Below are 25,968 nucleotides of genomic sequence, written 5' to 3' on the forward strand. Positions count from 1 at the left end.
GACAGTTTAGTTTACAGCCCACAAAGAGCTGTGTGACAGTAAAATCCCAGAAGTTGTAAATAAAACGCATTCGTAATTGCATTCTATGACAAATATCTTGGGTGGCTGTTGATCCCTATTGATGCTGGCTTTGTACTTTCATCTCATTGAAGTAACCGCGTTTTTTGCCCTTGCTTTAGAAGTGGTACAGACAAGCACTGCTCTTCTTATTAAATATAGCATTTTTAATGAGAAATAGATTATTATATGAAACATTCATTTGAAGAAAGCTGATATAGACTTTTTTTCCTTTTTTTTCCAACAGAACAGCAGAAATTACATAGACAAGGTATTGAAAGCTGTTTGCCAATCAAACTGACCCCACTGAAAGACCTACGGGAAAGGTGTGGCTGTATTGTACATGACGTTCTGTAAAAGAGGCGTAAGAAAGGACAGCTTATGTGCTTTATGCATGGGTGGGGGGTTGCGTTGGGGAGGGTTGGTAGGGGTGAGGTTTGGTACCGGCTGGTGATTTGTCTTCTTCTTTCATTGTGAGAGGATACATTTCCGGGGTGGGGGTGGGGGGGGGGGTGGCAATCCTTGCAATCCTTCCGTATGTTGTGCTAAAGTTGTCTCAATCATGGACTGAAGCTGCTCCCCATAGACTTGCGGTGATCTAAGAAAAGCATTTGGATTCCATGGCTATACCAAGGCAATGTAACTATTTACATATATAATATACATCTTAAGTGTTTTCAGTAAAGGAGGACGCTTATGGCCCCTCCCAAAATGGTTACTTTTTTCAATACATGCAGAATACAGCGTGGACTGACAAAGCTTTCCTTCTGCCCTCTTCCTACTGACCGATGGGGCATTACTGGTGAAAATCAGACGTTACAGTGCTATGTTTGCAAAACTGCGATGAAAAAACCTTTTGAAAATGGTTAAAGGGATAGGTAACAGGTAACAGGCACTTAATAAGACTGGATAAAAAGAATGGAAATCATATTAATAGCAATAATAATCAGGATTGATACTTATCAGGATGGCGTAGTGTTCCCTCTACCCCGACATGAACTCTAGTGTAAGTCACTTTGGCGCAAACCATTTTGACCAGTCAAGGTGTAGGAATAAAGCGAGGAATCAATTCGAAATGCCAAATACATTAAACCTGAACTGTACTAAGGAATAGAAGATAGAAAAATTGTGTACATAGTTATGACATATAGTTGACGTTACATAGCCTACTCAAAGCTTTAAATATGCCATTGTTAAGCTTCATAATTCACGACAATGCAGAGAACTGCCATCCCTCAATCCTGAACACATTCCGTCTGAGCTCTTCCAATAGAAGATTATAAAAATAAAATAAAAAAAAGCATCTGGAAAAGAAATGTATAGGAATTTTTCACAAAATAAATGTGTAGAAGCCTCGCTTTATTTGTCATCCCTCTGGGAAATGTATGGCTTTATGTCAACCTCTTGCAAGTGTGATAGGATGACCCACAACCTGTTCTCAGTGATGAGAACAAGAATAAAAAAAGAAAGAAGAAGAAGAAAAGTTTGACACATTAGCAGTCACAGGCTGTACATTTTGCGAAGCTAGGTTTACGAGTGAGCACTGATTGTTTGTCTCCGGATCATAGATGCTGTGCTATGGGACCAAATAGGGGACTCTACCTTGCTGAAGAACAGGGATGGAACTGAACACACCAGAGGTAGCCTGACAAACAAGATTCAGCTTAAGTCACTCACGCTCAAATGACACATCCGACTAGCATATGGCGATAAGCGTTAGCATCAACAAAACTAGAGCTATAAACAGCTGTTTTAGACCAAAATGACCGGCTGGCTGGCTGCCTTGTTACATGCCTGTACTCGAAGTCACAGCCAGTTACACTCAGAGGGATGTTCCAGGGTATGAAAGAACACTATACAGCTAACGATTCCTTTTGCGTCCTTAAATTATATAGACCTAAGTCTATTGAGACGCGTTCTCTATGTGTTAGGACGTGTCGCTTTACAAGTCTTCAAATGAAAAGATGAAACCTCTGGTCTGCTTTGTTACATTGTTAAAAATGTTACCCAGTAAAGAATGGCAGTTTCACATGTACCTTTGTTCCCTCTGAGTAATATCAAGGCCTCTTTGTCACCGGATGTTGAATTTAATTTTTTTTTTCTTTTCTTTTCTTTTCTCTTAATGCTCCGTTAGGAAGTGACAGACATGCTTGGACAAATATGGTACAGTCATGTTCTTTTTTTTTTCTTTTCCTTTCATTAATCTTCTTTAGTGAACTAAAAGGCTTAATCTCTGTATTTTTAGTTTCTTATTTAACAATTACACTTACAAAGTTGTTAATAGTACATCAAAAAAGCAGAACAAAAAAGGTCCCAAATGAAAAAAGGAAAATAAAAAGGATTTGTTTGTGTTTTTTTGTTTTGTTCTCTCCAAACTGTTTATATTCAGTAGTAGCTTTGCTCTCTCTCTAGCTTTTCAATCTCAACAAAGTTTGGTAGTCAGATGGTCCGACTGTTTCAAGATTTCTGTGTTGTACATGTCCAAGGCATGGTTGACACGGATCATCTCGCTGTTGTTGAGCTTGAGCCGGTGCTTCAGCATACAGGAGAACAGGTCCAGCTGCGGTTTCCCGGGCGCCACTGGAGGGGCCAAGCGGTTAATCCTCTCCCGAATGTCCAGCAGCAGAAGCATGATGGAGGATGAAGAGTAGAACTGGGTCCCTTGCGTGTAAGACTGGTTGACCTGCTGTACCGCGCTTCTCAACAAGTCGGCGTTAAAGCGCAGGCTGTAGCCAAACACCTGGATGTCAGAGATCTTGATGTAGATCTGCCGCTTGTTGGGGTCGGACAGGTCCACTGGACCTTGGCCTGTGTCGTTGCGCAGGACAGTAGGCACCTTGGCTCGACTGCGCAGGTAGATATGCACTGTCTCAAAGAAGGTCTTCCAACGGTTGCCCAGAAGCAAGGTCCAGTTGAAGCACTGGGAATTCTGCAGCCGTACCTTTTCCCACCGAGGGTACCCATGCTCACCAAATGGCATGCTCCAACCTTCTGAGTGGCTGCCACTAAATGGATTGACGTAGACGAAGAACATGGGATCCACACTGCTGTTCCTCATCTGGCATATCTTCATGGACAGTCCTACCATCATGTGCAGGTAGTCCATGCGGTTCTTGTTGCTCTTGAGCGTCAGGGACATGCGCTTACGCCAACGTGGGTCGAAGAAAGTCTCCAGGCGCACCTCGTTGCTGATGAAGGTGGTGTGGATGTAGAGGCGTGAGTCCATCTTCTGCAGCAGGTACTTGAGCTCCAGGTCCTGGAAGTCCAAGTCCGTCTCAAAGCTGATGAACTGCTCGCTGCGCTCCGAGTCCACGTTCTGTGGCTCGCAGCGCCCACGGTACAGCTTGTAGCCCTTGTTGCATGAGCCACACTGTGAGATGTTGGCCAGGCTGCACATGGCACAGCTGTTGTTGCCACCAATCACGCAGGGGATGGGCCGCTGGCACAAGGTGACACCCGTGTGGCATACACAGGTCCGCTGGCTCTCCAGAAAGGTGCCCCAGAAGCCGTTCTCATTGCAGTAGAGGAAGGACTGCACCCGGTTCAGCCACTGCAGCACAGATCTGGAGGAAAAAGAGACAAAAGTGGATAAAACGGTCCATTAAGAACAAGCCATTTAGCTCTCAGTGCTTGCTGTTACAGAGGATTAAGTAACCGTCACAGCCTGCTACTGTTTGTTACAGGCCAATCAGTAAAACAGATAATATATTCTGTCAAACGAGAGATCCAACTTTATTTCTTCATGCAAATCGCGTATCCCTTTTTTCTCCCCCCTCAGGGTACACCCTTGTCATTCTGACAGGCTCTGGAAGTTCTCCCCATTGGATGTGAAGGAGCTTGCTTGAATTCCGATAAAAGTGAGCACGTCAGGCTCAAGGTTATGGTGACACGCTAGTGAACCCAGATAGTGAAGACTGATGACCCCATCACTCTGCAGATCAGGTGGATCTCAAGCCATCGCCAATAAAAGGATCAAGCAGGGAGCTGGCAGTTAAGGTGACAGTGGAAACATCCTTCACTCTGAAACTACACTTTTGTGCCAAGCCTGCTGTTGAAGAATCAAAGGCGAATGTCATTGGCTCTTAGGTGATTATGTACTAAAAAAGCCTGTGAACTTTCTAATTCTGATTCAGTCAACTCTGCAGATGTCGGCATATGAGTAACAGAGCAAAAAATGGGATTCCTTCAGCCACTACATATTTAATGCGATCTAATATAATATTAATATAACCAATTATGCAGGCAAAGGCTTTTTTTTCTCCGAAAATGCTTCACTCGTGGGGATTCTTTGCAAGGAACATGTGCAAAGGAATGATTAAACATTTGACTCATATTTTCATAGGTAAGTATATCAAAAGCTACCGTGACCTCACACATCTCACATGTGGTGCACTGGAGAAGAAGCCAGACAGATATTCTCAATTTCCTAATATTTCTTTCATGATAACCTTTCCAGTTTTTAGAATTTTTGAAAAGGGAAACATGCAGAAAACCTTTCTGATACCATTCTGCAGGTACTAGCATGGGAAAACAATACAAACCAATAAAAAAAAGGATAAATAATATGGTCAGTTGGGGAATTTGGGGGAAATGAAATACGTCTTGACCATACTGAGTCTGACCTTATGTTTAAGCTCCCAGTTCGCTTTGAAAGTTCACATACTGAACACCTCTACAATATTGTGTACTATATACATCATGATCATATTACCTTAGGGTACAGCGAGTGAATCAGTGCAGGACACGGACTGTTGTTGTTGTCTTTGATGATGTTCTGTTCACTTGACAGCCTAAGCATTTTTCGCCTGTTCATAATGGATATGTTCGGTCTATATACCCAATGCTGATATCGGAGCATTACTGAAAGTGTAATTTTATATGCAGTGCACTTCAGATTATGCCGCTGATTAAGACGTTTATGCAAGAGAGCTGGTTCGATTGCTGATGCCTTTTATTATTGTCTTTTCATATTTATTTGCAATAAGCTGGCTTTATGCAATTTGAAGCGCAAGGCCACAATATGTTGTATTCTGCTTTTTTTCCCTCAATATGTGATTTTTTGAGCAGCTTCCCACTTTTTATTTTCCCGTTATTTATTTTTGACGGAAAGGAGAGTTTGCCACGGGGAATGGGATGGAAATGACTGGAAACGAATGCTGTTTGTTTTCACGAGTCACAGCACATTCTCATGCTGGTAATGGGGTATCAGACAGCTTTTTGGTGCACGCTGCTGATGACATACATCATCGAAAGCACCATCCATATGAGTGCCGGAAAATGAGGGAGGGGAGAGAAGAAAGAGAAAGCAGGGGAAGCGAAAGAATGATAATGAGGGAGAAAGAATCAGAGTTCTCTATTTTTTCTTCCCTCATTGGAAAGGGAAATATCCTAGTAGCTTTGTGTTGTCACCTCATTGCTACTTCAGTGCCTTGTGCCACAATCTTTGGATCCATTGCATACATATGGCAGCACAGCCAGGAATTAATTTAAGCTGAAATGATAAAATAACATTGTTATTGTCTTCTATCTCTTACAGTTCTATGTATTGACCAGATGAGTGTGAGATACGATCTCCAATGTAATGATACACATATTTATTTAGCATATTTCAATCTATTTGCAAAATCTCAGTGTGCTTACACATGAATATAGGTGAAACCTGGGAAATTACTGACTCTGCCCTCACCTGGTTCAGACCCCATATCACATATAGACTTCACTTTGTTGCCCTCGGTAAGCATAACTCTGCTATAAGTGGTGTTACACAAGGTGTCCCCCAGAGATCAATCCTTGGCCCTCTACTCTTCATTATATTAATTTTACCCCTTGGTCAGATCATCTGCCACCATGGTCTTCATTTCCATTGTCGTGCCAATGATATACAGAGCTATGTCTCCACCAACTCTACCAGTAACCTGTCACCCATCTTTTTGTATTCAAGACCTCAGAAAATGGATGCAGAGTACCTTTTTTTTTAAAACTAAACACTGATAAAACTTAAATTTGACCTTTTGTAATTGCAAATTCTACTAACTTCACATTTATTTTGTTAGTGTACATTCAAATGTAGACCAAAACCTAGGTTCTGATCCTGTCTTTTTCATTCAAAACTTATATTAGGGCTCTGGTCAACAGATTTTTTCCATCTTTACAACAAGTATCATCTTTGCCCCTTGCTCTCCATGAAAGACACTGAAACTTTGGCTCATGCTTTCATATCATTCCACTTAGACTACTGCAGCTCCCTTCTCAATAGTGTTCCTTATGAAACTTTTCACTTTCTTCAGTATTTACAAAACTCAACAGCTAGAATTCTCTCAGTGTAAAAATCAGCCCAAGTCTAGGTAAATTACACTGGTTACCTGTCCTGCTTCATATACAGTTTAAAGCCCTTCTCCTAACTTACAAGTCTTTACATGGTCTAGCCTGTTTAGCTGAGCTTATGCACCCTTACTGCCCTGCCCAAACACTTAGATGCTCTAATACAGGTTTTCTAGCTGTCCCAAAATTTGGACTGACCACTGTTGGAGGCAGAACTGAGGTGTCATGGCTCACAAACTATAGAAGCTATTACCGCAAGGCCTGTCCCTCACTTTCTTCCTTTAAGATAAAAAGAACAACACCAGTACAAACAAGAGAAAATGAGCCACAATGATTCTAGGCATATGCTAGCAAACGGATATCTGGATTAGAAAAATCCAGAAAAAAAAACATTTATCACATTTAGAAGCTTTATTAGAAAATGACCTTCCACCAACTGAGCCGTAAGAGAACTTAGGCATTTGTAATAAGCCTAAATCAGCTGAATGAAGGTGTCTCATCCAGATCAGTAAGGTTTTCCATTAAGAGCTTTACATTTACCCAAGGCAAAACTAAACAGGAAGCCAGTATAAACGGAATAAAATGAAATCTAGACTTTATTTCCCTGGTAAGCACATGGACTGCTGCATTGTGAACCAGCTGGAGCTGATTCAGAGAGACAGCAGGGCAACCAGCCAGTAACATGTTACAGAAGTCTTATCTAGTGGTTATGAAAGCACAGACTAATTTCTCAGCAGCTTGTAGGGATAGCATGTGTCTTATGTTGCTTATGCTGCACATGATAAAATGCAGTTCCACAGATCTGACTGATATGGGGCTCAAGTGATAAACTAACATCCGTTGTTACCCCAAGGTCTTTAACTACAGCCACAAATGTAATTTGAAACCTTTTTATATATTTTATTTTATTTATTTATTTATTTATTGTTTTTGAGAGGATTTAGGACCCAACAACAACAGTTCTGTTTTAACATAATTTATCAGGAGAAGCATCTCGGTCATTGAGATATCAATATCTTTTTAACACAATCTTCAATTAATGTATGTGTAGCTATGGCATCTGGTTGGGTTGACAATATAAGTAAGTATCATCAGCATAGCATCATCAAGGACATGACTGAGGTATCCTTGAGCAAGACACCTAACCCCCCAACTGCTCCCCGGGTGCTGCAGATTGGGCTGCCCACCGCTCTGGGCAGGTGTGCTCACTGCCCTCTAGTGTGTGTGTGTGTGTGCGCTTACTAGAGTGTATGTGGTGTTTCACTTCACAGACGGGTTAAATGCAGAGGTGAAATGTACCCATTGTGGGACTAAAGGGTCACTTAATCTTAATCTTAATCAAATTTAAAAGCATTATTTTGTTTTAAGGATTATGCATCCAAATGAAGGGAGAACAAAAATGGCCCTAAAACAGAGCCTTGAGGAACACAGTAACAGGTTGTAATTTGTAATGTAAATGCTGGGGAATTAGTGCGTGTCGTGATGGTAAGTTCCAAGATAATTTAACTAAATCGTTCTGAAAAGTCTACTAACAGTAAGTGTGAAGTACAAACTTCAAGTATTCTGCAATAATTTGGGGTAAAAAAGGGCTAAGTGCCAAGACAGTCTGACTAAATTACATTGAATTACCTAACAGGTTCCAGCTAGTAAGCACATAAAAGACATTTCACAATATTTTTGAGAATGTTTAATTCACTCTAAAAAGTGTTCAAAGGGTTTCTTGAGTGATACCACAGAAGAACCAGTGCCTCCCTAGAACCATAAGTGAAAAACATATTTGAGATTGCAGCATATTTTACAGATTTAAAGAATGTTCACATCATATAAAGGTTCTATACCAATGAAAGAATTAAAAAAAAAAACCTCACTCAAACCTCACTTTACACTAAGTGCCAGTTATGAGAACTCTGAAAAGATTCTTCACATTCATCTCTCTGCAGGACTATCAATTGAAAGGCTCTTCAAGGAACCAAAAGTGGTTATATAAAGTCATGACATAAAGAACATTTCTTTTTAAGAGTTTAAGCAGGACCATGTCAACGCTTAAAGGATAAATAGATTTTGTACACAATGGAGATCTTGTTGTATAAGTCTCTTTAGACAGCCATCTATATGCTGTAGTTCTGCTATTGGCAAGGTTTTCTTTGAGTTATTCATAATGTATGCATTCAAGCTATATAACCACTGGAAGAGATAGAGGCTTTTTAGGTTTGTACAGAACTCTAAATACTAATGGGAGTACACAAGCTTCACATGTAGCCACTAATGTCAACTTGTCCATCCGTCTCTTCCCAACAATAGAATGAATCACATGCAGCAGAGGTCATATCCATCCATCCATTGATCCATCCATGCATACTTGCATCCATCCGCCTGATAATTGAGCTGTACAGTACATTGAGCATAGTGAAGCGTCGAGGTGCATGACTATTAACTCAGTGAGAAGAGTTGTGTGGGTGTACTGCATGGCGAGGCTGAACAAAAGCTCCATTATTTCCGTTCATCTCTCTCCCTATAGCCTTCTTTCTCTCTCTCTCTCTCTCTCTCTCTCTCTCTCTCTCTCTCTCTCTCGCCCCCCGAGTGTATGTCATTCCACCCACTGTTTATCAGGTACAGCTAATGACAAACGACCACAATTACAGCAAGCCATCAGCCAGGGCAATAACTGCGGTCCAGAGCTCCTCATAAGCAGAGATGGGCACCACGCTTTGGTTCCTCATTTAATTGCGCCGCTCAATTTGATTAAATACCACGCCAGCTTTACAGATGCATTCCATTCCACTACCCTAAATGGCAACTGTTGGCCAAAGTGTGGACCTAAACCTTACAAGTTTCAGTACTATCTGGAAATAACAGAATCATGGCTCATTGAAACAAGTGGCTTCAACTTCTGCTGAAAGCTCTGAGTCTAAACTTGCAATCCACGTCACAGTTGCGGATTGAAAGAGAGGAACTTCACCAAATTTACATACATATAGGAGTGAGATTTATAATCTAGAAGTATAATCAAATGTCTTTTCTTTTTCTTGATAGGTGCCTTATAAGAGCCAGGACTAAAGAATGCAATAGCCTATCCATTCTTAATATTAGTGCATGTTAGTGTCTTGGCTGGCAGGACTGAATGTTCATTGTACACCTCTACCACCTATAAATATCATAGTCCCATTTCATTGTAGGCAATGAAATTGCAGAAAAACAAGGCTTGGGATGTAATAACCATGTCGTTACTGAGTAATAAGCCTTCGGATGTGATATGCCAGGGATTTTAAGATGCTAACCTCAATATTAAGTATTGATTCAAAGTTTAGCCTGCCAACTATCTGAATACACTGAAGTGAATATTGTGTAAATGTGCGGTTGATACTTAAATTAAGTAGATGTATTATATATGTTACTTCCATTACGCAAAACCTAACCTTACCCAACTTAGCCAACCCCTAACCCTCATCCTAATCATACCCTAATCCTAACCCTAACCTTAACTTCAACCTTGAACCTAATATTAACCCTCAAATGTTTTTGACATGGTCCTGAGAGTCTACTGAGTGTGTGTTTACTCTAAAAGCACCACTTAAAATATAGAAAGTAATTCAGAGTGGTTCCCGCAAATGGGGAAATTCCACCTCTGCATTTAACCCATCCATGAAGTGAAACACCACATACATACACACTTTCCTGGAGCGGTGGGCAGCCCTATGCACAGCACCCAGGGAGCAAATGGGGGTTAGGTTTCTTGCTCAAGGATACCTCCGTCATGGACTGTCGCCACTGGGGATTGAACCCCCAACCTTCTGGTCACAGGGCCAGTTCCCTAACCTCCAGCCCACAACTGCCCCCTTCTGGCAAACCTTAGATTGGTCACAGTAGTGGTGATAGGAACCAGACATCTAACATAGCTTTCAAAGCTACTTTGGGGACCATAGTTAAAATATGTTGCTTGAGTTATGCAACATTGCGTCATGATGATTATGAGATAAGAATAGAAAGCTTTGCTTTTTTAGATTTACCACTGTTTTCCTATCATAAAAATCTCAGAATAAGTGTAGCTTCACTGATGGTTTTGTATAGTAAATACAATGGCTAAAATTGTATTGCAGACATTGTGAAGTGCTGTTGTCAGAGGAAAACCTTGTATCTCCAACTTCACAAGAGAAGCAAAAAACCTACTTCAGTCAACGGAACCAGATTTTTTTTCCAAGTCATTTTGGGCCGTTTCATCCTGAAATGGCAAAACGGTTCCTATCCCGACCACCGGGAATGACTTTCTTTACATTTCAGTGACTGAGTCATGCATAAATTTGAATATTTATTTTGATGATTGATACTGAAACAAGTATCAAGTGCAGAATCAAACTTGTTGATACAGCTTCTGGGAGCACATTCCAGAAATATAACGTCTATAAAACTCTGCCCGTTTCATATTTATGGCTGCAACTCTTGAATAATTTTCTACGAACGTAATGCCTTCTTGACTTCCAGAAACAGTTTTCCGCCTTGAAAACATTTGACCAGCGTGGTGGTATTTTTGCGTACTGATTCTGCTGACGCCATCCAGTGTCCTGTTGGTTATAACCATGCAGAGTTGTCACTATAGATTCGCTGAAAGTAGATGGAGAGTCGGAGCTCATTCCGCTATTTGCCCCGAAGACAAAATTTTCTTGAAGCGCTGAAACGTTAAACTTTATGCATCAGCTCTTTCAATCCAGCAAGGCAGGAGGACTTGTGCGCACTTCTTTCTGAGGGAGGAGAAATTGCGGGGTCCGCAAAAGGGCATTAATTGAACAAAAGCCAGGGGATTGCTGAGTTGGACTTCTCTCTCTGTCCACAACTTTCCATTTCTTGCCGGAAAGTCTGTGCATAGGCAGGCATGGACAAGAGGACAAACTTCGAAACTAGCGGGGTGCAAGATAAGGAAAAGTTTAGGCACTTAAATAGAAAGAGCTAGCTGGTAGGCTGCTTTGGGAAGGTAACTGCCAACTCTTCAGCACGTCGGCACTAAAATTAGCTTTGCCGCGGTGAACGGTTTGCATTATCGGCCCTATTGCAGCACGCCATCAGGATAGTTATATCAGAATAGGAATAGTGGCATCTTTCACTTGTAACAGGCCATCATCAAACTGGAGGCAAAGTTTATTTTTATCCGTCTGCAGAGCGAAGCGTTGTTGCGTAACCCCTGCTCCTGGAGTCCGAGGGGAATGTGGGGGCAGTTTGCTCCCAATAATGAGCCACTTGTTTCTGTTCAGTGTCAGCAAGAAACTCCTCCCTTAACGGGCAGCCGTCCCTCTTTTCCTATGAGCCAAAGAGCAGGCCGCCCGGGAGAGGCTGAGTGACAGCCCAGCAAGCCCAACTACTTCAGCTCCAAGCACTGACTCTGACTCTGTAGGCTGCAGTGAGTGTTTCTATATATAAGCTAACGCAATTAACACACAGTATGTGCTCTGTAGAGGACTGTAGACACCTCGGTCAGCTTTTCTGTAGTTATTTGCCTTTATTTCAAGCCTGGGGAATGCAATTAGAGCATCTTTCAGGCCCATTCAGACCTCTGATTAAATAAGTCGTGTCTTTTACGCCTGAACTTTGTTTTATTGGGAGTTGTGGAGCCAAGGGTGCAGCAGAGTTAGCAGAATTCAATTATAAAAGAGAACAGAGCGAGTGTAGCTAGGAACTAAGAGTGTAAACTTCTTGCTTAAGTTGGCAAACAAATACATGAATATTGCTACCTTAGCAAAAATGTGCAAATCTGTCTATAGCCTAAAGTATACCTCATTTAAATATATATATTTAATGTCTTTTTTTCTCCTCTTTTTCCTGAAAGATGCATTATAAGTGCCAAGAAATGCAATAGCCTACCCACTGTTCACATTAGTAGATGCTGATCCCTTGGCCAGCAAGTCCAAACTTCTATTATACACTTCTACAGCCTAAGAATATCTCAGCCACTTTGTAGTCCATGGAATTGCTGGAAAACAAGATTTGGGATGTAATAAGCATGAGTAATAAGCCTTTAGATGTAATGTGCCAGGGATTTTAAGGTGTTAATTGCAATATACATGGCTTGTCAAATACATAACACCATATTTAACTGGGGGACAGTAATTGCAGCAAATTTAATATTGTAGGTTTTGTGCATGGAGCAACTCTCCAGTAGCTGATGGTAACACTACTGAAGAATGTTCTTATACTTGTTACAATTCCTTAAAGCCAAAGCTCCAGCTAGAACCATTATAGAGTTCTTCTGCTTGTCCCTGTAGGACACACGTGTCTAACTCCAGTCCTGGACAGCAACAGCTCTGTACAGTTTGTTCTCTCAGCAGCAGCTCAACAGCCCTTAATGAGCAGGGGGAAGATAAGCTGTGCTGTTTTTTTCCCCATAAGGGCTGGTTTTGATACCCTTGTGGAGCAGCCATGAAGTCTTACCCAGAGCAATATGGTTCTCTATACTCTATGGGTTGGTTTCCAGGACATGGATTAAGCCTAGCCTGGCGCTAAATTGAAGTGCCAGTGGTGAAAATTCCTTTAGGCTTAGTCTAAATCTACTTCTGGGAAACTGGCCCCTCATTCTTAACAAAGATCCACAGTGTCAGTGATGTGATGCCCCACTCTTACGGGGCACCAAAAGCTACCTGAGGGCTAATAGCACCCCTAGAGGAGGATTTTCAAGTAACAAGCCAGGTCCATGAGACGCTTCACATCTCAAAATCTCAGTGCCGAAAATAGTTCTTAGGAGCAATTATCTAGAACAGGTGTCAGCAACATGCAGCTCCAGAGCCGCATGTGAGTCTTTCACTGTCCTGTTACGGTTCCACAGAAGAATTGAACTTTTAGTTAAAAACAAAATAATCCTCCTTTACAGTAAAACAAAGCTCTGTTCATTGTTCTAACACAATTTAACAATAAATGGTCAAATGCTGGAGTTAATGTAGAACTGAGGATTCTCCCTCAGCACGCAGACTGCTGGTCACCATAGCCATGCAAACAATCTGGCCTAGCGAGTAGCTAAGCAAAAGGCAGTAAGATGATTATTGAGAATTTGGAGACGAATGGACTTTGCATTTAAAAAGACTGCTGGGATAGGCTCCAGCATCCCCCCGCGACCCTGACGGAGAAGCGGCTTAGAAAATGGATGGATGGATGGATGGATGGATGGATGGATGGATGGATGGATGGATGGATGGACTTTGCATTTAAAAACTCTCAGCTGGTTTCCTGAACCATTTAATCTGCCATGAGAAACTGGCAAACACTCCCCTTCCACTTTAAATGGTGCAGCAATTACATTTTGCTGCCTCATGCACCGTTTTAGGTGGAATGGGGAAATTCGAACAAGAAGAACTGACTTCAGCTTCAAAAAAAACAAACATTAAGAGACATTTTACAATAATACGTTCTACTTTTGCGGAAAAGCTTCCTGCCAGAGATGTGAGAAAAGCAGCTATAGCTGAGCATAAGCTTAAAGCCGAGCCAAATAAGTCTGCATTTTCATTCATTTTTAATTTCTTAGCCTACACTAGCACCATAGCACATACAGAGACAGATTTACAGCCGAGATGGACGTAAAATGGACATGAAATGTTGCAGCTCCCAAGGTAATTTCACTTTTGCTGAATTGACATAACGGCTCTTCTTAATATTTGAGTTGCCGACCACTGACTTAGAAATACCATGTCATGTCAGATGTATAAGAGATAATAAAGACAGACTTTGTTCAGTAACTTTACCAGTAAGGGCAGAACAACTGTTGACTCCCTTAGAAACTTTTTACTGGACGGCTCATTAAAGAACCGTTTTTGTAAACGCCCATGTGAAGAACCTCAACATGAAGCAACCAATTAAAAGTTTTCCCCAAAGAATCAGTTAAGACCCTTTATTTTTATGAGTTTGCATTAAGTTACCACTTCAAGATCCTTGAAAAAACTTGCTGCAAAGCCTCATTCTGAGTGTTTCTATTTGCTGTTAGTCAACCAAAGATGTTGCAAATATCCTATTACCATGGGCACTCATCTATTTAACAGAATGTTTTGGAAGATTAATTTTCTAAAAACAGTGAGGGGGCATTCGCCTCTTGACAGCTGGAGTCAATCTTGAGAGATTTGACGGGCACACGTCTTCACAGATGAAGCTTTCAGTGGTCTGCAAGTAAAGAAACTGCTCTCAAACTTTGGTTCCGGCTTTTAATGAGTTTCTATATTGTTGCCGTTGACAGTTATTAGTTTGGAAAGGTTTGTTGGAAATCTGTCTCTATTAGACCCCATTAAGTAGAATGTTATTTCAAGACAGCATGGGACTACTTTCAAGCTCTCTGTCTTTCTCCAGAGATTGTTTACCGGGGAGAGTTATTACCCCGTCGTGGGCCGTATTCAAGTTTATTCAAATTGGATGCTAATTTGGCGCTCTAGTTCTCGCGCGCTAAACTAGCCATTCTGACTTTGAACTGGGAAAATAGGCCTCTCTCATACACAGGAGCAGACTCTGTAGCCTCAGTAAAACAAACAGCATTCCGCTTTGAAGCAGCGCCTTTAAAGAATTAGGGCAGAAAATGTGAGCGAACGTTTTCTTTCGTCGCGCTACGCAGAGCTGATAAGGCTAGCGCGGCAGTGAAGGTTTGTGTTTACCTGGCATTACAGCACCGCATCGCTCTGCTCCTTCTTACACCCCTGGCACCCTGAGTTCATCTCTCTCTCCGACCCCCCCCACCTCCTTCCCTCTCTCGTCCCCCCCACCCATCGCCATCAAACGTCCTTGATGTGTGCCCCACAGAATCCTGACTATGCTCTGCTTGCCTTTGATAACGCTTCAGCACAAACCTTGTCAAAGCCACCGTTGAGGCGTGGGTGTGCTACTTCCACATTAGAGACAGCTGACGTTCTCCCCTTCATCCACAATAAACAAATATTTTTGCTTTATTTTTTAAAAACTTATTTATTTATTTCCCTCGTCATACGTACCGGGGTTATTTTTTATTTTGATGCATTTACAAACCTTTCATGCAACTATCAGTTTGCACTTGATTTTCTCTGTTGCTGTTTTTGCAATGTATGCTTTTATTATTTGTATTTATTTGTTTATTTATTTTCTCCCTGAGAATTCATGTTCCTCTCTAATCTGGTTGTCAGGCCTGCCCCCACATAATGCAGGAAGAACTGTTTGCTATGTCTTAGATTAAGGTTTGCTTAGTCTTATCTGCAACAAGCCAGTCAACCCCCCCTCCCCTCCTCCATCCCAAGCACTTGAAGTCTGAAGCGAACATATTTTTTTGTTTCTAGATTTGTTTATTTACTTAGTTTTATCTAGTTGTACTACTGAAAATACCAGTACTGGATTACAGGGTCATAATGTACCTTCAAAGCAAAAAGCAAGGGAAGCATCCAAAACCTGAAACGTACGCCATGGACCTCTAGTTCTCATTATGGTGTTGGAATAAGGATGTTATAACATTATTCTTACTCATTTCAGGGATTAATAGGGAGTTTGCCCCTTCTTGGCTGCAGCCTCTAGTCTTCTGAGAAAGCTAGAACATTGCATACAACCAAAAACAAAAGCATTAGTGAGGCCAGAAACCAATGTTGAATGGTCAGTTCCGGATCACTCCACTCCAGCTCATCCCAAAGGTACTAGATTGAGATCTATCACTCCAGAGAACACAGTTCCACAGTCAAATGCTCAGGGAGTTTATACAACACTTGACATTCAGCATGATGACCTTAGGTGCATATCCAGGTTCTCCAGAACAACCCATTTTATTGGTCAGTTCTTTTCTATGAGATTCTACCTGGGTACTTCAAGAAGCTGTTAGAACAATCATATTTGGACATTGCCTACATGCCCAAGATGCTTCCATTTGCCAACATGTCACCTTTTTAAGAGGTGCAGTATACAAATGTGCCAGCTTCTCTGGTTGTTAACATTTAAGGAGGTTAAGGTCTTTTAATCAAGGTGAAACAGTTTTGTGGTGCTTGATTATGTTTTTAGCATCATGGCCTACTATAATAGCACCTGTGCACCATAAAACCCCAAATAAAAGTGTGTAATGTGTGCTAACATTACATCTACAGCAATTATTTAGTTCGGCCTATGGCTTATTACATAGACAAATCTATGCTGAAGGGTGTCCCACAGGTCAAAACCCATCAGAAGCATTCTTACCCCTACCGCAAACATAACCTTTTCTACATTAATGTGGAGCCTTCATTAGATTTTAAAGTGGGATGCCTAAGGGGGTTTACAGCATTAGCTGCTATGTGACTGGTGCCATTTCCAAGAATGACTGCAATGACAAACAGAGTTACAGAGCCTCTTAGAAATGTAAATTTTGCCATCTTCATGCTATTTGTTAAATCTAAACCACCGGAAAGTGTTATAGACACTCATTATTTATAGCATTATTTATTGATTTGGTAGAATTGGTAGATCACTTTAAATCAAACATGTGTAGCATTGGCAATACCTGCCCAGATACACTGTATCAATCAAATGTTTGGACAAATGGTTTTACAATCTTACATAAATTGTGATCTAAATCACTGGACGATGAGAAAGAAGGGTACTAAGCAGGTACCATTTGTGTTTATCAAGGGACAAACAATGTAAAGGTGTCTCAAAGGTACAACAGTGGTTTTCTAAGCTCCAAAAGTGAACCTCAAATATGTTTTCCCAAGGGGAAGGGTATATATATATATATAAAGACTGGAAATAACACTGGGTGAATGTAATCATACAACTTAAAATAATCTAATATAAATTGAAACATATTAAAGATAAAGGTGCTCTTCAGTGACAAAAGTATGAACGTTTGGGACCTTTTTTCTGAGAGGATGGAGATCGACTTTCCTGCAGAGCTCAGCTCTAACCTGCATCTAAAATGCCCCCTTCCGGGGTGGTATCCTTACCCAGCACTAATGCATCTGATTCCTCCAGTCAAGGAGTTCCTGAAGAAGTTAATTAGCTGGATCAGTTTGGGACACATAATATTACATAACATAATATTTAAATGCAAAAATCGGAGGCGTTCGCTGATCTATAACTCAGTTTTGATTGCTCTCAAACCTTCAGCATCAAAAAGTTATTGTCCAGCCTCAGTAAATATTGAAAATAGCATCTTTTTTTTTTTTGGTATTATTGGATTTTTAGATCCAATCGTACCCACTGGCTAGGACTCCCCCAATCACACAATACCACTACTGCTAGAAGTAAGAAGGCTAGCACAGGCTTCCCCTGAGGCGTTTGAAACCTGCCATTGCATCTTGTTGAATTGCTGCTCACACAACATCACTGGACAGTCAAATACATTTGGGGGAAAGTGCCAACTACCAGTTCTGTTGTGTCAGCTGGCTAGTATTGGGTTGAGTGGGGAGGGGGGCATTCTACCCACCCAGAAAGCAAGGCCAATTATGTTCTCTTGGACTCCCAGCCATGAAAAAGCATCCCAGCTGGCTACTCATGAAGCAGCTGACGAGAGTGCCAAGACTTGTTGAACATTGTTTTTGTTTTTGCATAACTTTATGTGTTTCATTGGGAAAACTGTACTTGCATGAGTAGGCATGTCCAAACATTTGACTGATACTGTACTTCAGCTCAACGACCTTTCTGGAAAGAGAAGGAATGTTTTCGTACATTGAGACCCACCTCTCTCTAGGCATCTGATGGTTGGGATTGTGGTGGCAGCGGACGCTGAGGCTGAAGAGTTTTCGGGCCGTGCGCTGGATCTTCAGCCTCTGGGCCTCCAGAGAGCTCTGAAGGAGGCGGTACCGAGCCTGCAGGTCCCAGTCGCTGCCCCAAAGCAGGTGGACGCTGCTCACAGGCAGGAAATGTGTGGAGGGCAGCCGCTTCAGGAACGACTTGAACTCATCTGAGGATCATGGAGGTGGGGATGGAGGGAAGGGTGGGTAATGAAGAGGGAAAGTAAGAAGAGAAAAGAAGAAGAGACGAAGAAGAGAAGTCATTTCCTCATAGCCTTTGACCTTATTTAAATTTTCGTAATTTCACAGATATTACTAATGATTTCCTGTGAATGTCTTTTTCACTCATGAGGTGCTTGTGAATGGATTTCTAATTATTAACTTTCTAAAGTGTTTAACCTCTTAGCTGTGTATCAGCACTGGATTCTCAAATTAGACAGGTAACTTTGAGTATAATGTAATTATCATTTTAATACAATCCCACAGATGTAAGGCAGTCAAATAGACCAGAGTTTTCCAGTTTTCTTCCTTTTAATCAAAACTGAATATTTTTCCTTTTATGGCATTTTGGCTGATGCTCATATCCAGAGCAACTTACAGTTTGATCATTTTTAGCATTTGGAGTCTTGCCCAAGGACTGTTATTGGTATAGTGTAGGGTGCTGCCCAGGTGGGGATTGAACCCCAGTCTCCAGGACAGAAGAGTTACTCACTACACTAAACCAACCACACTTACAAGCTATAATGTAAACTACAACATCATACTGAAAATTATACACTTTAAAAAGTTCATTCAAAATTCACATAATAACCCACGAATGTGACGCCACAGAACTGTTTTGTGCTTGTGGTTGCACAAGAACATTTACAACCAGAAACTGGAAGCCCATTCTTGTCTGTTTGGAAGTGTTTTTTGCACTATATATCACTTTCAAAATACGCTTTGGAGAAAAGTTTTGAGTATTTTTAAAGCAGCTCTGAATTAAACTAAAACGAGTCTCTCTGGGTTCATCTCAAGCCACTTAGCTTTACTGATTGAGCTGTTGCTTTCTCAAAAATGTTATGAAAATGAATGAAGCACTGCAAGCATCATAACTCTTTTCATTGTTATTGCAAAATGTGGGAAAAAACTATGTTTTTGAGTAGAAACATTGGATTTTTCAGCACTGTAAGTAAGACAGTTAAGTTACTTTGTGTTCACCTTAAACTTGCACCTTAAAGTACAAAGCTTGCTTTCCCAAAAATGTTTATAGTAAACAGTGCATGACTTGACATCGTCATCATCATCATCATCATCATCATCATCATCATCATCTTATACAAAGAAGAATAGACCAAATAAAATTTCACCATTGCCTTTCATAAAGAACCACTTTTTTAAGTGTGTGCATTTGATAATCAAATGAACAGGAGCGACTAGACGGTTCTTGGACGTGTGGTTCTATGAAGAACTTTTAAACAGTATAGAACTTTTATCAGAATCAGAATCAGAATCCTTTATTGATCCCAGAGGGAAATTGCAGTTGTTACAGAAATCATACATCTAATTTGCAAAAATGGTTCTCTCAAGAATGATTAATCGGTAATCCCTTTAAGGAACCTTAAATGGTTCTTCTGTGGTGTTGCTCTGAAGAACTAGTTTTGGCACCTGTACTTTTAAGAGCATATCTAAGAGCAGAGGTACAAAAGGAGTAGCGTTACTTAACTGTACAGACGTTCATTCCTAATTAAGTTCAATTCATATTCCTTGCAACCTTTGTTTTTGAAGGAATAAAAGTGGACTGTACCTTTAAGATCGCACTGAGTTCATCGAATTTGAGCTACCTCATGTTTACTTTAAGCCAATTTGCATCTAAAGATTTAAAAACCGGACTGTTCTTTTAAGGTAGCATTAAGTAAAACTGAACTAAGGTACTTTAGATTTACCTCAAGGCTACCTTAAACTCAAGTATGACTTGCTGTGCCAAAAATCTTCAGAGTAAATGTGAACGAAGCAGCCTTTGTCACAATCTTGACGTCAATATATTTATGTATTTTAAGTTGAGTAAAACTGAGCTCTGGGTCCAAGACTCTGGGTTCACCTCAAGGCTACCTCATAATAAATATGAATGAAGCAGCGTTGGCCTTGACTTTGTCACGATCTGGAATCCTTTCAGTAGGTTTTGATGCAAAGTGCTCCAATGTTGTTCTGAAATTGCAGATTCTCCACATTTCAGCTTAGCAGTGCTTTACTTTTTGAAGGCAACAAGGTGAGCGCACAAACAGAGAGCCAAAGCAGAGGCAGCCAGAAGAGAAACAATCAGAGGAAGGCGTTCCCACTCTGGCTTCCACTCTAGCAAGTAGCCTGCAGCACACTGCAGCAGACTGAGGGAGGCCGACCGGAGCCTTCCCTCCTTCATAAATATTTTGCAGTCTGCCTTTATTGACAGTGTTGTTATAATGGTGTCAGTATGGGCTCAGACAGATAGGCTAATGCACAGGCCCGCTATTTTAACTGTGCTGCCTGTGCTGTGGGAAGTGACACAACATTACACGGGCTAATAGATAATAAGACTTGACACATGCCTTGATATGTAATGCAGATAGTGGTGGCGGGCATTGTGGAAGGAACTAGTGTAATGAATAGGCACATCTGGTGCGTGCAGTTTGGCCTTGTGGCTATGCTATGCCTTGTAACATACTTTTGGTTTTAGTTTTAGTGTCAAGTTGTTTTTATAGATAAAATTAGTTACAGTTTTTATATATATGTATATATATATATATATATATATATATATATATATATATATATATATATATATATATATATATATATATATATATATAGTATAGGTATATATTGCTGCTTTCAGACGAAAACCTCATATAACCTCTCCATTTTTATTCATTTTCAGTTTTTCACAGAATTTGGAAAGACCTGTTGGCCTTTGAATGGACCAAAAAAAACAAACTAAAATTACTTGGAAAGACGTCTGGTTCCATTGACACATTAAAAGAGAGGCATGCCCTTCTCCTGTAAAGTTACCTTTTTGGAGACTTCTGACAACTATATGTATGTATGTTTAGGGTGAGTCAAAAGTCACAGGACACAGTTTATCGTATTTTATTTTTTATTTTATTATCGACTTTTATCTCTGGGGTCATCATCAAAGAAAATCCGCAACAAACACCACCTTCAGAACCACATCATGGAGGCCTGTGACAGCATAAAACATCAAATAAAACAGTGTCCTGTGACTTTTGACTCACTCTGTATATATATATATATATATATATATATATATATATATATATATATATATATATTTTTTTTTTTGAGACCCGTTATTATTAACAGCAATATTAAAACAGAGGGCATAAGCCCTTTTCACAAGAAACAAAAGTATGTGGGTAAAAGTGCTGGACAAAACAAGTTACACGCCTTTCAGACAGTTAATAGCAACAGAATTGTAAGTGTTCGTATCACGTCAGCCAGACAGGTGTGTCACTTTATCTTTGTCATGTTTACCAAGATCGAAATTCGACGATGGATCCAGAATTGCTAGAAAACACCCAACACACAACAATACAATCCACACGGGTCCAAACTAAACAACGCATGCAAACGTATTCATGGAAAAAACACCTTTACAGCTATCAGGGTACAATAATGTCAGCTAACATCTACAGAGTGATAAATATAGGTGGATGGTAGATGAAAATAACTACAGCCAAAGTGCTGGATGAGAGAGGTTAAAACAGCTTGCTAAAGCAGTCAGCAGCAGTTACATTCCAGTGCCTCAGGCACCATTTAAGGTGGACTGGAAGCAGGTGAATGAGAAGCGGCTTCAGCCTTATAAAAAGTCGAAAGTTGAGAGACATTCTTCGACTTTCGTGGAAAAGTTTCCTGCCAGAGATGTGAGAAAAGCAGCTATCGCTGAGCCAAAGCTCAAAGCAGAGCGATGTAGGTCTGCATTTCATTTCATTCTATTTTTTATCCTATGCCTTATTAGCACATACTGAGACACATGTATAGCCAAGATGGTAAAAAGGACATTAAAAGTTGAGCTTCACTTTTTTTTCTTTTGATTTTTACTGAAAGGACAAAATGGTTCGTCTTAACATTTGGGTTGCCGACTTCTGGCCTACAGTAAAAAAAAAATTACAATTGTTGTAGCTGATAATTCGTATTCGTATTTACGAATGTTCTCATGATGTGCTGTGTAAACATCTGACTGAATATTTCTTGTACAAAGGGCAAAAAACAGAGCCATTATTTAAAAAGTTCTTAAAAAATCAGGCTTTACAACAAAGAGAAGAACCATTTAATATTAGTATTTACCGCCTCTTCCCACTAACGGTATTGACATTAAACATCATACCTTTTAAACGTGATCCTATCCATAAATATAGCATTTATTTTTCAACAACAGTCATGGTCACTTATTTGTTCCGGTAAGAAGAGATGTTTCGAGTGTGCACTTACAGTCCACCAGCCATCAGTCATCAATTTCAAACAATTACTGCGTTCCCGAATGGAGTAATAACGAGTCTCGGCGGGCCAGTTGGCTCCTTTTGCTGTTTTTTTTTACGTTTATTTTTCCTCCTCCATCCGTTCCCAGCAGTCTCGTGTTTATCACACACTCTGGACGACGGTTCATTTATTGCCAGGCCCGTCTCCAGAAATATTGCCACGACCTTGAGGCCTTCAAACTCAATTTGGGTGTCCTCTATTCAATAGAACTATATCGGAAAGTGTGGTTTTATTTGGACCTTTTATTACTTGTTAATAATACATAAGCTAGGAGGGCCGTCAGGTGGATATTGAGCGATCACCTCGGGGAGGAACTTATTTTGGTATATTTTTCCTTCACTCTCTCCTTCCTTGTGTCAGTCTCTTGGTTGATTAGGGTCATCCCGAACAAATGACTGACCGTTATGTTTAACCAGCCTCTTTTAAAACGCTGTGCAAAAGTCAGAGACCACCATTCATTTTCTTTTATCAGTCAAAACTGCCTTGAAGCACCATTTCATTCATTTTTTTCTCCACCGAAATGCAGGAAACATATGTAACATATGTTTGGGGGGCAGTCTTGGAGGTTAGGGAACTGGCCCTGTGACCGGAAGGTTGCCGGTTCGATCCCCAGTGCCAACAGTCCATGACTGAGGTGTCCTTGAGCAAGACACCTAACCCCCAACTGCTCCCCGGGTGCCGTGGAAAGGGCTGCCCACTGCTCCGGGCAAGTGTGCTCACTAGTGTGTGTGTGGTGTTTCACTTCATGGATGGGTTAAATGCGGAGGTGGAATTTCCCCGGTTGTGGGATCAAAAAAGTATCACTTAACTTAACAGAACATATTGTTGCTGTCGGAACAAAACCTTGTATCTCCATTTTTGTCTTTTTTTCATTTTTTTGCCATAATTTGAAAATGTTGCCCTTCATATTGTGCGATTTCATGATGAAGAGACAAAAAGAGCTGGCCCAAAGATTCTGGTTCCACTGACTTCCATCAAAAGTAAAGTATGTTATTTTCCCTCTCCTGTAAAGCTATAATTTTGGGGATATAAGGCTTTGTTCTGACATGAGCGTGTCACGATTGGCTCCTCCCACTACTCCATGTGCTTTGTGTTTACTTTCTGATCGTCCATCTGCGTCTGTTGTGTTTGAGTTCGGCCCCCTTGTTTTCAGACCCCGCCTCCTGATTGTTTCCACCTGTGTCTTGTTATCCCTTGTTAGCCCTCTCGTATTTAAGCCCTGTGTTTGCCCCTTGTGCTTGTTGGTGTTTGTATGCTTGTTTGACGTGCTGTCTGTATGTGCTGACTGTGTTTTATGTTTCATGTACTGATTGAAGTGATTGGTGTTTGTTTCGCTTCTGTTCTTTTGTCATGTCTGACCCGCATTCTCTCTGTGTCGGCTATTTGAACCTGGACCGTTTCGACCATGACCCTAGATTTAGACCCTAGAGCCCAAAATAAAACTTGCTTATCTCAGCACGTGCGTCCATCTCATCGCGCCACGTTACACAGGGACATACAGAAGATTGAACAACTAAATGCAAATGGGCAAACTAAATGGGCAAAAGTTTGAACACCCCTTGTCAAATGATATGTCTTCTTAAGTTTCTTTCTTTCTTCCAGTCGTACCAAAACCTTGTCTCTCATTTTTGGACGTTTTTCAGTTTTTGACATAATGTGAAAATCCTTAGAGTCTTTAACATCTGAAGATGAATGGACCAAATGAAAAGACATAGAATTACTTGGAAAAATGTCTGGTTCCATTGACTTACTTTAAAAGTAAGGTATGTTTTTTTTCCCTTTTTGGAGATAAGAGGTTTTCTCCTGACAACAGTGGTATGTAATTGAGCCGCACTACCCATTACATTGCATACCATAGAACATGTACATGGAAGGTGGTTTCCCTGATCTCAGGACTGCCTAAAAAACAACAATAATAATACAGAGATTTAACCTTTTTAATAATCTGAGCACATCAAAGGGTCATTTTTTTAGCGAAGAGTTCTACTGTAATCTACTGTAGCTGTGCACTGTTTAAGTTACAGTGAGCTGAATTGCTTCACTCGACAGCTGCTGGCTGTTTTGGGGGTGGATTGCTAAAAGACGTGCAGGTGGTTGTTTAAAGAGAGAAGGCATATGCAGGGATAGAGGCCAATTTGGAGTGGCAAAGCAGCGTAATATTGTTTTTAAACTGTTAAAAATTAATCTCAATAATAACGTTTATCCACTGCTCTCATCATGTGACAGTGGGTGTGGCACAACTAGTTAGCATGCCTCATATCAACAATCTGATTGGTTGCCGTTCAGCTAATTTGCATTCATTCACTGAGAATGAGAGCGCAGAGATAGGATGTGAACGTATGTGGTGCTCACCTCATTACAGTGCAGTAACACATTGTGTTTGATGCAACATCAAAAAAAAAAAAATTCAAATGGACAAAAGGCAAACTACTTTGCATGGTGTCATCATTCAAGCCATGTATATGCTGCTTAAAACTGCAGCAACCCCAACTTAAAACACCTTACCACATCACTGCTAATAAATGGTTTAAAGCCAAAACTTTGGTTACTTTGGTTTAACTTTGGTTAAACTAGATAAGTGTTCAGCCTAAAGTAGTTTTAACTCACGCGCTCATTTTAAAGTCCTCTCGTTTGAAGCACAATGCCACTGCCAATCAGACCAAAGCTCATTTGCATGCACACTTAATCGTTTCTTCAGAGATTTTAGTAAAAGCTTTGGTTCTATTATACTAACTATAACACTAAAAAATCATGGAGCTGAGGTCAGCTTCTTGTTTGACTTTTCCTGTTCCAGCTTAAGTGGTGCCTGCTTCACCATTTAAGGTGGAATGGAACATTCAAAGAAGAGGCTGGCGAATAAAAAGCCTTTAACCTCGTAAAAAAAATTGCAAATTGAGAGTCATTTTCCAAGAAAGCACTTTATTTTGTGGAAAAGTTTCCTGCTGGAGATGCGAGAAAAGTGGCCAATGTAGCGTCGCAGATTAAATCTAAATTAATTAAAAGATTAAAGGTAAACTTTAATAAAAGGCGTAATCCAAGCTCGAAGTCGAAACAGGCATGGGTCAAAACCAAAACAATCCGGAGGATGAGACATGAAATAAGAGTCCAGAAAACAGTCCACAAGGTCAGATCACGGAGATATACCACAGGCCGATAATCCAAAGGGAAATAGCAAAAAGAGTAAACAGTAAACAGGCAAACGGGTCATACACGATCAGGCATAGAAACAATGGAAACGCTCAGTGTGTCGTAAATAAAAGGAAACAATACTTCGCACTGAACCTGTGTTACGCCCGGGCTTACAAGCTAAAGCTAATAGCAAAACACAGGTAAACCACATTAGTATTCCAGAGAGTGAGACCTGTGATTGGAGCGTGCAGGCTGTGCAGGATGTGACTTCCAG

The 25,968-nt window shown here is 40.6% G+C and overlaps 1 protein-coding gene across 3 annotated transcripts in view; it reads right to left on the reverse strand.

The window, feature by feature from the left end:
- Positions 1-201: 201 nt before the first annotated feature.
- brinp1 (bone morphogenetic protein/retinoic acid inducible neural-specific 1) overlaps positions 202-25,968 on the reverse strand; it is a 231,220-nt gene continuing 205,453 nt past the window's right edge. The window contains exons 7-8 of one of the 3 annotated variants that reach the window (XM_017702889.2): positions 17,989-18,223; positions 202-3,620 (exon numbers count right to left, since the gene is read on the reverse strand). In XM_017702889.2, coding sequence (XP_017558378.1) covers positions 2,480-3,620; positions 17,989-18,223 — 1,376 coding nt within the window. In that variant the 3' untranslated portion in view covers positions 202-2,479. The remainder of the gene's footprint in view (positions 3,621-17,988; positions 18,224-25,968) is intronic. The other 2 variants (XM_017702890.2, XM_017702891.2) reach the window with 2 other exon arrangements.

Source organism: Pygocentrus nattereri, chromosome 23 (assembly GCF_015220715.1).
Source record: "Pygocentrus nattereri isolate fPygNat1 chromosome 23, fPygNat1.pri, whole genome shotgun sequence".
In the NCBI taxonomy this organism is placed as follows: Eukaryota; Metazoa; Chordata; class Actinopteri; order Characiformes; family Serrasalmidae; genus Pygocentrus; species Pygocentrus nattereri.